The sequence below is a fragment of the Phyllobates terribilis genome, unplaced genomic scaffold, assembly GCF_046119375.1.
Source record: "Phyllobates terribilis strain yellow unplaced genomic scaffold, ASM4611937v1 Scaffold_9__5_contigs__length_417890890, whole genome shotgun sequence".
In the NCBI taxonomy this organism is placed as follows: domain Eukaryota; kingdom Metazoa; phylum Chordata; class Amphibia; order Anura; family Dendrobatidae; genus Phyllobates; species Phyllobates terribilis.
In genome coordinates this window covers 378,900,194-378,915,578 of record NW_027362769.1, presented here as the reverse complement: position 1 = coordinate 378,915,578, position 15,385 = coordinate 378,900,194, and the positions used below count along the sequence as shown (strand labels likewise).

The 15,385-nt window shown below is 45.4% G+C and overlaps 1 protein-coding gene across 3 annotated transcripts in view; it reads right to left on the bottom strand.

The window, feature by feature from the left end:
* The window catches only part of CACNA1H (calcium voltage-gated channel subunit alpha1 H), a 606,200-nt gene that overhangs the window by 147,532 nt on the left and 443,283 nt on the right, over positions 1–15,385 (bottom strand). For all 3 annotated transcript variants that reach the window (XM_073648442.1, XM_073648440.1, XM_073648441.1), the window contains exons 8-9: positions 12,669–12,761; positions 3,406–4,186 (exon numbers count right to left, since the gene is read on the bottom strand). In XM_073648442.1, coding sequence (XP_073504543.1) covers positions 3,406–4,186; positions 12,669–12,761 — 874 coding nt within the window. The remainder of the gene's footprint in view (positions 1–3,405; positions 4,187–12,668; positions 12,762–15,385) is intronic.

The window sequence follows — 15,385 nt, the reverse complement described above, 5'->3', positions numbered from 1 at the left end:
AGACAGAATCTCATCATGTATCTCTGTATACAGGGAGCTCCTCCTAGTGGTGGCAGAAGACAGGATCTTATGTATCTCGGTATACAGGGAGCTCCCCCTAGTGGAGGCTACAGACATTGTATTATCATGTATCTCTGTATACAGGGAGTTCCCCCTACTGGTGGCTGCAGACAGAATCTTATGTATCTCTGTATACAGGGAGCTCCCCCTAGTGGTGGCTACAGACATTGTATTATCATGTATCTCTGTATACAGGGAGCTCCCCCTACTGGTGGCCGCAGAGAGAATCTTATGTATCTCTGTATACACGGAGCTCCCCCTAGTGGTGGCTACAGACAGGTTCTTATCCTGTATCTCTGTATACAGGGAGCTCCTCCTAGTGGTGGCTGCAGGCAGAATCTTATCATGTATCGCTGTATACAGGGAGCACCCCCTAGTGGTGGCTGCAGACAGAATCTTATGTATCTCTGTATACAGGGAGCTCCTCCTAGTGGTGGCTACAGACAAGTTCTTATCCTGTATCTCTGCATACAGGGAGCTCCTCCTAGTGGTGGCTGCAGAAAGAATCTTATCATGTATCTCTGTATACAGGGAGCTCCTCCTAGTGGTGACTAAAGACAGAATCTTATCCTGTATCTCTATATACAGTGAGCTCCCCCTAGTGGTGGCTGCAGACAGAATCTTATGTATCTCTGTATACAGGGAGCTCCCCCTAGTGGTGGCTACAGACAGGTTCTTATCCTGTATCTCTGCATACAGGGAGCTCCTCCTAGTGGTGGCTGCAGACAGAATCTTATCATGTATCTCTGTATACAGGGAGCTCCCCCTAGTGGTGGCTGCAGACAGAATCTTATGTATCTCTGTATACAGGGAGCTCCCCCTAGTGGTGGCTACAGACAGGTTCTTATGCTGTATCTCTGTATACAGGGAGCTCCTCCTAGTGGTGGCTACAGACAGTTTCTTATCCTGTATCTCTGTATACAGGGAGCTCCTCCTAGTGGTGGCTGCAGACAGAATGTTATCATGTATCTCTGTATACAGGGAGCTCCCCCTAGTGGTGGCTGCAGACAGAATCTTATGTATCTCTGTATACAGGGAGCTTCCCCTAGTGGTGGCTACAGACAGATTCTTATCCTGTATCTCTGTATACAGGGAGCTTCCCCTAGTGGTGGCTGCAGACAGGATCTTATCATGTATCTCTGTATATAGAGAGCTCCCCCTAGTGGTGGCTGCAGACAGAATCTTATCCTGTATCTCTGTATACAGGGAGCTCCCCCTAGTGGTGACTACAGACAGAATCTTATCATGTATCTCTGTATACAGGGAGCTCCCCCTAGTGGTGGCTGCAGACAGAATCTTATGTATCTCTGTATACAGGGAGCTTCCCCTAGTGGTGGCTGCAGACAGATTCTTATCCTGTATCTCTGTATACAGGGAGCTTCCCCTAGTGGTGGCTGCAGACAGGATCTTATCATGTATCTCTGTATATAGAGAGCTCCCCCTAGTGGTGGCTGCAGACAGAATCTTATCCTGTATCTCTGTATACAGGGAGCTCCTCCTAGTGGTGGCTGCAGACAGAATCTTATCCTGTATCTGTGTATGCAGGCAACTCCCCGTAGTGGTAACTGCAGGCAGTCAGAATCCTATGGTATATGAATAAGGAGTTGCCAAACTGGGCATGAAAGTGCAGCACAGTTGTGTGCCTTCTCGGTCCTCCCTGCGGAGCAATATTCCCATTCACATGGATACAGCTGGACTGCAGTTGAGCGACCAGGACGCCCCTGTCAAGGGGAAATCAGCACATTTTCATTCTCAGGATTTGTGAGATCCCAGAGGTGAGAACCCCAATGAAACGATCTCTTACCGAGATGGTAATACCCCCTTAAGTAGCACTTATTGCCTTATCTTATAGGGTCATCTCATAGAACTCGTCATAGTGACACGTCAGAAGACGTGATCATTGGGAATCATAGTGCTGATCGGTAAAACAAAGGGGCGTAAGCGGGCAGCCTACGGTACGCAGTCATGGCATCTGCCAATTTGGCAGGTGCTCGCTATTTTTACAATGAGGGGCACCCCAGAGGCTGCTGTAAATGCGGCCTGATGTTAACAGGGTTTTGTAAATGGCGACTGGTGACAGCCCAGTGGGAGTGACAAGTGGCGGAGAACAAGTCGTACTTGCTCCTTACCCAGAGGAGGAAGGAGCCGCGAGCTCTCTCCAGCACTGCGCCCGTCTTAGACATTAGTCTCTCTTTAATGGAGCCGTTTCTCTCCAGATCACCACGCAGCTATTTATGTAGCGCAAATGTATGCAATTATACTTAAGTGTTTATGTTCCCATGCTATGAAGCCATTGCTCGTGATTTCCTTCCACTCGGCTGCGGGGCAGAGTAATGAGTTATTCACAACTGTGATTATTACCTTCAGCCATTATTATATAAGTCACATCAGACCCAGCCAAGTCAAGGATCCGGCGTGAATACTTAATATACCGAGAATCGACTCGTGCGCTGGACAACGGGCAAAGCTGCAGCGGTTATGCAATTCCCTACTGTACTCTTAAAGGGCTTCTCCACTTTCACAATTACCCTTAAAGAAGTGTCACTTGATGAGCAGATTACAGGGTGTCTTGATGCTGGGTCTACCAGTGATCAGCTCTCATCTGTGAGGAAACCTGTTGGCAAGTGTTTACATTTAACTGCAGTGCCCCCCACGGGAAAATGAGGCATTACATCATGTCCACTAATCTCAATAGGATGTCTGTGAAATACATGGACATGTTGGGTCCTCCAGAGCTTTTTTATTAAATATGTGCTTGTTCCCCATTCATAGGTACAACCATTGGTCTGCTACGCACAAGAATAATAAGACTGATCTAATGTTTAAGGGATATTCCTATAGTAGACATTTATAGCATATCCATAGTATATACCATAAATGTATGGTTGTTGCACATCCCACCTGTTCAAGAGTGACCACCTGTATAGTAATTCTCTACCTAAAAATGGTGGCCTGCAGACATCTCAAGAAGCAGGACAGGAGTCAAGGAACCCAAATACTGATGATAGGTGCAAGACTCAAAGGTGCCCTATGGGCAGAAGATAGAGGGAGAGGTAGTTGCACATGTGCCCAACTCTCTCCATTCACTTTCATTGAAAATGCTCAACTGCTTTCGTGACTTCAATAGCCACTGTCCAAGGCCAGCAGAGAAGGAAAAGAGTTGAGCAAAAGTGGTCCACCATCACCAAATAGAAGGCCCCTCCATTCTTGAGATTGATGGGGGTTCCAAAGATGTGACCTGCACCTATTAGACATTTTAAGATGTTTAAACCCCCTAAAAGCATATTACAAAACAATTGGGTGATATTTCATGTTTGACTCCCAAAACAAAGATGTGTTCCTTACCATGTTCTCCCACGAGGTGATGGATCTTTCCATAAGACTCGGCATTCAAACTGACCGGGCTGTTCACCAAGCTGACTGGAGTACTGCCACTTCGTTTCCCTTTTGGCAAGGTTGCAGGACTGGTTTTACTGGTGGGGGAAGGCAGGATGGTGGGATAGTTCATGTTGGTGTGGTTAAGCCCAACATCCAGTTTGGTGTTTGAAGAAGCATTGGAAGACTTACAGGATTTCAACTGGTGTCCCTCAAAGTGGCAATCCGCATGGTAGATGCTATGTACGGATTCACTACTGGGTGATGTGTTCTGATGACCAGGGGATGGAGGAAGAAGCCTAAGCTGATTTTTTGGCTTCATGATCTTCATCTCTACATCACAAATTTCAGGACTTGACCTGGGTCCACGAGGACTACCATTGGTGATGTGATAATGGTGATGATGGTGGTGGTGAATTAGATGATGGATGGAGGTGATTCTTCGTGTGCACTTGCGGCTCCGACCCTGTCCATTCATTGTACTGTTGGGGTTGATTTTTTTCCTCCGTTTGTTTTGCCAATTATTATATAGTCTTAGCGTCCGCCTCTTGACTTTCCTAAAGATGTGGCAGATGTACTTTAGTAATTCCTCGTAGCAACTTCCCGGCTCGGAGAAGCTGGCGATTGTGCTGTCGTTGGAGAGGTATCGAGCCCGTTGCTCTTGCATTAACTGATTCTCCCGCTGTTTCGTTTCTGAAAACTGTGTTGCTATCACAACCAGGCACAAGTTTATCATGAAGAAAGAACCCACCTAAGGGAATAAACCATTGAAAATAAAAATGGCTTGAAAGGAGATCTGAAGCCGCAGAGCACAATGTTAACATCACAATATGTGTCTATTAGACGGGGATGCATAGAAACATATCCAGGATTTCCCATAGGAGAGCAATCTTGTTCCACTCCAGTCTTTGGTATGGCCAATGCGGTATAAAGGTGACATAGGTAGCCATAGGTGCTACACAGTCATTAGCACATACAGAGAATTTGGGTGGGACTTGCCCATAAGTTAATGTCTAAAACTGCCTATATACTTTAGATTTCTCCCCACACCCCCCTATGATGGCACACTTAGCGTAATCTTCTCTAAGGCTCCTCTTTTGGAAACTTATCTCCCACTGGAACAAAAGTTCGGTCATGTTCATATCCAACATGTCCCCTCTTCACACCAACATCTGCCATCAGTTGGGACACCTGCTATACATTAGAGTAATGCATAGGTGCCATTACACTCTAACCCTAAGAGACAAATCTAACATGATCACCGATTACAAAAAAAGGAATATCTATCCCTTTTCTGTAATGTTCCCCTCAAAATTAGTGAAAGAACCGGAAAGAGTCCCAGTTAACTCAAAGAGATATTGTGAGTTTTAGCAACTAACAAACACTAAACAGGTACCAATTTTTTTTGCATAACAATATCTTGAGAAATCTCTGACTCAGTGATTCAGGAACCACAAAAATTAATACATTATTCTGCAAAGAAAAAAATTAAACAGACTTAGACTTCTCAATAAACCTCATTTTATTTTTACTCTGATTTGTGGAACCATAATGGGTGAAGCTGTAACCCCTGGTAGCTTGTTAACATGTCATCAAATCATATATATTATCCTGACTTCTCAATGCAAGTATACTTAGATATGATTCAATAAATGAACAAAACTAACTAACTGTTAAAAAAAAAATCAATAGAAACTATATTATTCATAAGGCATTGATTTATAGCCCATTACAGTGCTGTACGGCAAACCATGCTTCTGTAATAGAAAGAGAAATGTTGCTGCATTTAACCATTGACTCTTGTTAACCAATATCTGCAAGCAGCGCTTCCCTAATATAATGCTAGTACTGCAAATATTCCTGGTGGAAATCCAAATTCAGTATATGGTTTGTGGAGGAAATTAAACATATTTATGGTTTTCCTCATAATCTATCAACTAGTTAATTTAGGTGTGAAGCATGAAAGGAGTTTTTTCTCACATTATTATATTATTATATAACATTAGATAAACTGAATTGAATCTATGATAGTTGAATTTGTTCGAATTTTAGGAAATTCACTGGACCAAATTTAAACAAATTGTGTTTCAATCGAATCACCAAAAGAATGTCGGCCGCCATTTAACAAAAAGCAGAAGTTTGCATCAGCCAGGGAAGGCTCAAATGTCCTCAGGCATGGTCACGTAGGATTCTCCATTATGACTTGAAGTTATCACATCACATGGTATCGCACAGTCATTTAGGTGTGACTATCATAGCCTGTATAAAAGCAGAGGCAGAGAATCCAGCTGCTGTTTTGTTATGAATCTGGATTATGAGAGTATGCCACAGCTCACAGCTTTTGCATAATTTTTTTCAAGGCAATGTGAGGCTTTGCAGTACTTGTGATTTGCGGCAAATCGATTTGCTGGAAAATGATTTAAAAAAAAAAAATTGCCAATTTGAATTTCAAAAGATTCCCTCATCTTTACATATTTGGAGCTTGTGTTTTTGGAGCAGAAACTGAATGGAAACTCTCAAAATCTTCCTACAAATCTCAAAAAACTTTGATTTTTGCTTAGTTTCTACTCTTTTAAAAGGGTTTGTCCGCTACTAGGACAATCCCTTCTCCACCTGAATGTTTGGCCCAGTTAAAACAAAAGTACCTATACTCACCTCCGGTGCTGAAGCCGTTCCAGCGGTGTCGACAATCATATTCCCGGGGCTCACGTCACGTTATGTCAATAGAGCCCTGCGACCAATCAGTGTGGGCTTCACTCATGGCTGGACAGGCTCACCAGAGAACCGGAGAATCCTCCGGTGGGCCCTGGCTTCTCCTTCAGGAGAGTTCATAGCGCAAACCTTGCAGCTGCTATGGGGCACTTGAGCAGGGGAGAAAGGTGGGCCCTCAGAATCAAATCCTCTGGTGGGCCCAATGTTCTTCAGTCCGACACTGGCTTCACTGTCCCGGCCTTCAGATGTATAAGTCATCAGGAGGAAGTGAGCAGCAAGCCGCAGCTGTCCCTGCCTCTTGATTACTTGTACATCCGTAGTCGGGAACAGTGACGCCAGCGGCACAGGGCTCTCTTGACATACAACCTTACGTGAGCCACGGGAATGCAAGTGCCGGCACTCCTGGATCAGCGCCAGCACCGAGGGTGAGCATAAGTGTTTTTTATTTTAACGGGGCAAACATTCAGGTTGAGAAGGGGTGGTCTTAGTAGTGGACAACTCCTTTAAGGCTATATGTACATGTACATGTAGTTTTTCAAGGAGATTTTACAACAGAAACTGAACTGAAAAACTCCAAATCCTCTGGCTTATAAGCCTCCTCACCCTGACATGCCAGGAGAAACTTTACCCCTTAAATCCCAATCCAGAGCCTCTCACCTGGCCAAATCAGACCTCATACTTTGCATTGATGAGGGGCAACACCCTGAAACACGGTGTCTGAAAATTGAGATTCTGTTTTGGCTTTTATCCTAAGTCATATTACAAGGCTCGTGAAAGAGTCAATACTGACTTTTAGGATTGCTGCTTCCAATAGGTGGCGCTAGAGTTCTAGTCCTCTTCCTCTCTCAAGATACAATCTGCATATTTAATTTCCCAGGGAAGCATGCATGGCTTATAAGTCTCCTCACTCTGACATGCCAGGCAAGGAGAAACGTTATCCTTTAGACCCAAATCCTCCTCCGAATCTCAAAACTTCTCATAAACTTTGAGTTTTTGCTTTGTTTCTGCTCTGAAATCAGAGCAAAAAAAAAAGACTCTGTGTGCATGTAGTCTTTAAGAGGGAATAATCAGTAATGGATAAGAGTAAATTATTTCGTAAAACAATTTTGTAACATCTCCTGGAAAGGTGAGATTACCCTTTAAAGGGGTGTTCCATCTGGATAAGCCCGTTCCACATTCATTATTAGGGTGCAGAGTGGTTACAGAGCCATCCGGACCCCGATCGTCAGACATATATGTTTGGAATGTGACTTAGAACCTTTCAGTTTGTCAAATTCCCTTTTATGCACAATTTGTCTGCGTTTGGTAACAGCAGGAATTCTTAGGAGTTTGATGCAGTTCTGCCTGCGTCGTGTGAGCACATGGTATAAATAAAAACAAATGTTTGTGTTACATTGTTTTTGACGGCAGTCTCCTAATTAGGGATGTCTCTGTCTACATAAGGAAACAATTTGCGGATAAATTAGACAGTAATGTCGTGTTAACCTCTTATTTGCTGAATTACGATCCTTAAAGGGGTTAAAAACCCTCTCCCCCAAAACTTTATGTCTGTCTCACTCTCCCCTGGTCCAGCTCTGAGTCTCCCCTCCGCACCTCCCAGTGTCTGTTATTGTCTGCAGCGCCGCTGTTGCAGCCAGTTGACGGCACAAGTGTAGCACCCTGAGGATTCGGCTGCTACAGGGGTATTGCACCTCAACCCAGAGGTGTGATATTCCACTCCCGGGTAAGGATGGAGTGTGGATCTGAGCTCGGTAGGCTGCATGCACTACACACATCCCATTTCCGAGGAGCAGGCCGACGGTACTCCCACTTAGAAATGTGCAGGTACGACCGAGTCTGTTCCTGGCTAGAGTGGGAGGGGGGTGGTACATCCCAAGTAGTGTAGGGGCAGATAGGGGGAGCAGCCTGGGTAAAGATAGGAGCTCATTGCGTGCTGGTCACCTGAGCTCACACATAGAGGGTGTATATAAGGTGGGCACCATCAAAGAACAGGGTCAGTCTTTGCAGAGGAGTCAGTCTGCCACAATCGGTCAGTCTGCCAGCCTTTTGCAGAGAGAAGTCAGAGGAGGAAGAGGAGCAGAGAAGCCCCAGAGAGAGAGAGGAGAAAGCCAGAAAGAAAGACCCAGAGAGGGGGAGACAGAAGGAACTCTGAGAACCCAAGTACAACCCTTGGGTGAAGAGTTGGCAACAGGGTACCGGATCCCAAACTGGTGGGGGCTAAAGCATACCTCAGCCAGAGACCGGAGGCCGTGGGCAGGATCTGCCACGGCCACCCACCACATCCACCCTGAAGGCAAACCACGTGTAGGGTCAGGGAACCCAAGGCCAAGGGTCTCCCAACAGAAGGCCCGAGGGAGCTGGACCTAGGTGGATCCCTGGTGGGGACGGCCAGAAGAAAGGACAAGAAGGAGGGCTCAGGGACACGCTCCGGACTTGCTTGGGGGTTGGCTGAATCCAGGACCTGGTGGACGCAGCACGGCTCGGGTGGTCACTCAAGGCCGGAGTGACCGGAATATCTGCAGTAAGTAAACACCCTGAACTGCACAACCCGACTCTGTCTTTAATTATCATCTACGCTGCACCACCACAACCCCCATCCTCTGCACCTGACCCCCTGAGGCCATACCCCTCCCGTTGGGGGTTATACTATCTAAAGCTGCACCAACACCATCAGCCTCAGCGGACCCTGCTGCAGCGGCGGCCGTAGTGACCGCAATCCAACGGGTGGCGTAGTCGACATAACGAACTTTGTAACATCTGTAGGACTGCCACATACTCTGAGCTTGACACCCTGGGCACGGACCGGGTCACAGCCACTCGGAGACTACAACCCCCATCTGATCCGGCTCCGGGTATTCCCCTAAAGAATATGGCCCAGGGGGTGCGTCAACTTTGGCGTAGTCGGCAGGATTACGTGCCCGCAACACCCGGGTACTGCGTGCCTGAAGAAAAGAACAAGTTTACCTCAAAAAGAAGTCTCCTGCCGGTTCCGGAGGGTCCCCGCCATCGGACTCCATCACAGATCGATTCCCGCCGGTTGTCCGCCATTAACAGCTTTTTCCCGCCATCTGCAGAGTTTCCCGCCACTGGGAGACGATTCCCGCCATTTCCAAAGGTTTCCCGCCTTGTCAGAGCGGACGCCATTATGGGCGTGCCAGAGGATGGCAAGAGGCCACCTCCCATCGTGGGCCAGGACCGAAAATGGCGCCAAAAGTGGAAACCGCCCCCACCAACAGAGACTGTGATGCTAGAGGTGTCTGTCAGCGTGAAAGAACAGCCCCTGGAGCTGACAATCACCAAGTGGCCCCGGGACCGCCCTCGAAGGGGGAGGAGACGAAAGGAGAGAACAAAGATGGGTGTCGCTTGGAGCAGTCTAGAGCGAGCGCACCCGGAGGCAAGAAGCCTGGAGAAGAATATCGGAGGAGCTTACCCGGAGATGGCGAGAAAGCAGAGCAGCACCGGCCCGCTGGCCAGGAGCCTGCTGGAGACAACAGAAGAGGGAGAGCAGAGCAGCACCGGCCCGTTGGTCAGGAGCCTGCTGGAGACAACTGAAGGAGAGCAGAGCAGCACCGACCCGTTGGTCAGGAGCCTGCTGGAAACAACGACCCCACTAGGCCTAGTGGAGGTCCTAGCACAGCTCCCCCGAGACCGGGAGTGTGCACAGACCGCTCTGGAGGGCCTCGCAAGGAGGATGGCCCGGGTGCAGCGAGAGACGTTGGCGGAGTGGTGCCGTGAGATGGCCCAGCAGACCGAGACCTGTCAGCGGAGCACGCCACCCAAGACGAGGAGACAGACCGCCTCTGAGGATGGCGCGGGAGGACTGAAGGCCGGAGACGGCGCCGAGAAGGGAGCCGAACGAGTGGAGGCAGGTAAAGGGGACGTCTATACCCCAAACCGGGAAACCGCGTACCTGCCCCAGCTCCCCGTCGCAGAGCCCGAAGTCTATCCTGCCGTGCCCGTCGCTGCAACGTCACCGCCGCAGACTAGGCCTCAAACGGGAGCCGCGACCCCTGTGACGTCACACGCCTCGACCCCGAGCGTGACCAAGCAGGAAGTACCACCAGCCTGGTCGCAAGGCCTAGTACCCCCGGGCGCCGCAATACCAACAGCGCCCCCTACCTCCGCGGAGCCCCCGGCCTGGTCGCAGGGCCAAGTAGCCCAGGGCGCCGCCGTCCTTACGGTGCCCTTTACCTTCCAGATACCCCAGGCCTGGCCGCAAGGCCCGGGCAACCCGGGCGCTAACACCACCGCGCCCATAAGACCAAAAGTGCCGCATCTGGGAGAAGATCTGTTTGCCCAGCATACGTGCCCGAACGGGTCTGAAGCTAAAGGAAACCATAAAGAAAGAGCAGGAGGACGCCGTCGTTAAGTACAGCAGAGTAGAAGCTGTATATAGTTGCCCGTCGGGGCACCGTGAACTGAAACTGTTACTGTTGCTAATATAGTCCCCGTTGGGACCAGCATGTGTGAACTGTTACCCGTTTATCCCTAAAAATCCCACTGACCGAGGACTGAGAGCGGTCATTCCTCCCCAATACCTGGCCGAGGACTGAGAGCGGCCACTACGCCTGTATATAGTTGCGCGTCCTAAAGCGCCCCCTACCGGTTTTATAGGAAAACCATTTGTCTAGAGAGACTGTCGCACTTTACCCGGTCACAAGTTGCACAGTGACCGGAGGAGGAGCCAGAGGCGACGAGAAAGTTTTATATGAAAAGTTTTATTAATATATATATATATGATGTTTTATATGTTTATGCAAAAATTTGTATGTTTTTGGTGTTTTGTTCATACAGCCCGAGGACGTGCTGTGATTTACCAGGGGGGAATGTAGCACCCTGAGGATTCGGCTGCTACAGGGGTATTGCACCTCAACCCAGAGGTGTGATATTCCACTCCCGGGTAAGGATGGAGTGTGGATCTGAGCTCGGTAGGCTGCATGCACTACACACATCCCATTTCCGAGGAGCAGGCCGACGGTACTCCCACTTAGAAATGTGCAGGTACGACCGAGTCTGTTCCTGGCTAGAGTGGGAGGGGGGTGGTACATCCCAAGTAGTGTAGGGGCAGATAGGGGGAGCAGCCTGGGTAAAGATAGGAGCTCATTGGGTGCTGGTCACCTGAGCTCACACATAGAGGGTGTATATAAGGTGGGCACCATCAAAGAACAGGGTCAGTCTTTGCAGAGGAGTCAGTCTGCCACAATCGGTCAGTCTGCCAGCCTTTTGCAGAGAGAAGTCAGAGGAGGAAGAGGAGCAGAGAAGCCCCAGAGAGAGAGAGGAGAAAGCCAGAAAGAAAGACCCAGAGAGGGGGAGACAGAAGGAACTCTGAGAACCCAAGTACAACCCTAGGGTGAAGAGTTGGCAACAGGGTACCGGATCCCAAACTGGTGGGGGCTAAAGCATACCTCAGCCAGAGACCGGAGGCCGTGGGCAGGATCTGCCACGGCCACCCACCACATCCACCCTGAAGGCAAACCACGTGTAGGGTCAGGGAACCCAAGGCCAAGGGTCTCCCAACAGAAGGCCCGAGGGAGCTGGACTTAGGTGGATCCCTGGTGGGGACGGCCAGAAGAAAGGACAAGAAGGAGGGCTCAGGGACACGCTCCGGACTTGCTTGGGGGTTGGCTGAATCCAGGACCTGGTGGACGCAGCACGGCTCGGGTGGTCACTCAAGGCCGGAGTGACCGGAATATCTGCAGTAAGTAAACACCCTGAACTGCACAATCCGACTCTGTCTTTAATTATCATCTACGCTGCACCACCACAACCCCCATCCTCTGCACCTGACCCCCTGAGGCCATACCCCTCCCGTTGGGGGTTATACTATCTAAAGCTGCACCAACACCATCAGCCTCAGCGGACCCTGCTGCAGCGGCGGCCGTAGTGACCGCAATCCAACGGGTGGCGTAGTCGACATAACGAACTTTGTAACATCTGTAGGACTGCCACATACTCTGAGCTTGACACCCTGGGCACGGACCGGGTCACAGCCACTCGGAGACTACAACCCCCATCTGATCCGGCTCCGGGTATTCCCCTAAAGAATATGGCCCAGGGGGTGCGTCACAAGCTACTGAGCTTTCTGATTAGCTGCAGCGCTTTTGATGCGACGTCAGCACTGCAGACTATAATAGACACAACATTGTACCCAGAAAGGGTGAATAAAAGAAAACTGTAGCCGGGAAACAAAGGTTTCCCAAAACTAGAAAACCCGCCCCATTATACTATGAGAGTCAATGGCCCTTGCTGACTTGTCTCACTTTTGCCACAGTCCTTTATGAAGTGGCCAAACTGGCGTAGAAAACAGCATAATAAAAATGTTATAATTGTAAGGTCTTAGGAAATGGGACAAAAGAAAATGAAGAAGAAATTGAAAAAAAAAAAAGTCACTTCCAGGTCTAAAATTATCTCAGAACAAAAAGTGATGTCACAACTTGGAGAAACTTCTGCAAGAATTTTGTATAGAAAAAGTGGTGAACTCCCCACATCTGGTAGACAAATGTGACAAATCTGATACTTACTATTATAAGTAGTATAAAATATATAAAATTGTAAAAAGAATGTGCATCCATGACATAGTACATGATGTCCACCCACCCTTCCAGGGTTATGACCTACGAGAGAAGAAAAAAGCCAGCGTTAGAGAAAGAAAAACATTAAATACTTATAGGAGGTTACTTCACACCTACACAGTATACTTCAGTATTATAGTAGTTATATTCTTGTACATAGGAGCAGTATTATAGTAATTATATTCTTGTACATAGGAGCAGTATTATAGTAGTTATATTCTTGTACATAGGGGCAGTATTATAGTGGTTATATTCTTGTACATAGGAGCAGTATTATAGTAGTTATATTCTTGTACATAGGGGCAGTATTATAGTGGTTATATTCTTGTACATAGGGGGCCGTATTATAGTAGTTATATTCTTGTACATAGGGGCCGTATTATAGTAGTTATATTCTTGTACATAGGAGACAGTATTCTAGTAGTTATATTCTTGTACATAGGAGCAGTATTATAGTAGTTATATTCTTGTACATAGGGGCAGTATTATAGTAGTTATATTCTTGTACATAGGGGCAGTATTATAGTGGTTATATTCTTGTACATAGGGAGCAGTATTATAGTAGTTATATTCTTGTACATAGGGGCAGTATTATAGTAGCTATATTCTTTTAGATAGGGGGCGGTATTATAGTAGTTATATTCTTGTATATAGGGGGCAGTATTATAGTAGTTATATTCTTGTACAAAGGAGCAGTACTATAGTAGTTATATTCTTGTGCATAGGAGCAGTATTATAGTAGTTATATTTTGTATATAGCAGCAGTATTATAGTAGTTATATTCTTGTACATAGGAGCAGTATTATAGTAGTTATATTCTTGTACATAGGGGGCAGTATTATAGCAGTTATATTCTTGTATATAGCAGCAGTATTATAGTAGTTATATTCTTGTATATAGCAGCAGTATTATAGTAGTTATATTCTTGTATATAGCAGCAGTATTATAGTAGTTATATTCTTGTACATAGGAGCAGTATTATAATAGTTATATTCTTGTACATAGGGGCAGTATTATAGTAGTTATATTCTTGTACATAGGGAGCAGTATTATAGTAGTTATATTCTTGTACATAGGGAGCAGTATTATAGTAGTTATATTCTTGTACATAGGGGCAGTATTATAGTAGCTATATTCTTGTACATAGGGGGCGGTATTATAGTAGTTATATTCTTGTATATAGGGGGCAGTATTATAGTAGTTATATTCTTGTACAAAGGAGCAGTATTATAGTAGTTATATTCTTGTGCATAGGAGCAGTATTATAGTAGTTATATTTTGTATATAGCAGCAGTATTATAGTAGTTATATTCTTGTACATAGGAGCAGTATTATAGTAGTTATATTTTTGTACATAGGGGGCAGTATTATAGTAGTTATATTCTTGTATATAGCAGCAGTATTATAGTAGTTATATTCTTGTATATAGCAGCAGTATTATAGTAGTTATATTCTTGTATATAGCAGCAGTATTATAGTAGTTATATTCTTGTACATAGGAGCAGTATTATAATAGTTATATTCTTGTACATAGGGGCAGTATTATAGTAGTTATATTCTTGTACATATGAGCAGTATTATAGTAGTTATATTCTTGTACATAGGGAGCAGTATTATAGTAGTTATATTCTTGTACATAGGGGCAGTATTATAGTAGTTATATTCTAGTACATAGGGGCAGTATTATAGTAGTTATATTCTTGTACATAGGAGCAGTATTATAGTAGTTATATTCTTGTACATAGGAGCAGTATTATAGTAGTTATATTCTTGTACACAGGAGCATTATTATAGTAGTTATATTCTTGTACATAGGGGCAGTATTATAGTAGTTATATTCTTGTACATAGGGGGCAGTATTATAGTAGTTATATTCTTGTACATAGGGGCAGTATTATAGTAGTTATATTCTTGTACATAGGGGCAGTATTATAGTAGTTATATTCTTGTATATAGGGGCAGTATTATAGTAGTTATATTCTTGTACATAGGGGCAGTATTATAGTAGTTATATTCTTGTACATAGGGGCAGTATTATAGTAGTTATATTCTTGTACATAGGGGGCCGTATTATAGTAGCTATATTCTTGTTTATATGAGCAGTATTATAGTAGTTATATTCTTGTTTATATGAGCAGTATTATAGTAGTTACATTCTTGTTTATAGCAGCAGTATTATAGTAGTTATATTCTTGTATATAGCAGCAGTATTATAGTAGTTATATTCTTGTATATAGCAGCAGTATTATAGTAGTTATATTCTTGTACATAGGAGCAGTATTATAATAGTTATATTCTTGTACATAGGGGCAGTATTATAGTAGTTATATTCTTGTACATAGGGAGCAGTATTATAGTAGTTATATTCTTGTACATAGGGAGCAGTATTATAGTAGTTATATTCTTGTACATAGGGGCAGTATTATAGTAGTTATATTCTTGTACATAGGGGGCAGTATTATAGCAGTTATATTCTTGTATATAGCAGCAGTATTATAGTAGTTATATTCTTGTATATAGTAGCAGTATTATAGTAGTTATATTCTTGTATATAGCAGCAGTATTATAGTAGTTATATTCTTGTACATAGGAGCAGTATTATAATAGTTATATTCTTGTACATAGGGGCAGTATTATAGTAGTTATATTCTTGTACATAGGGAGCA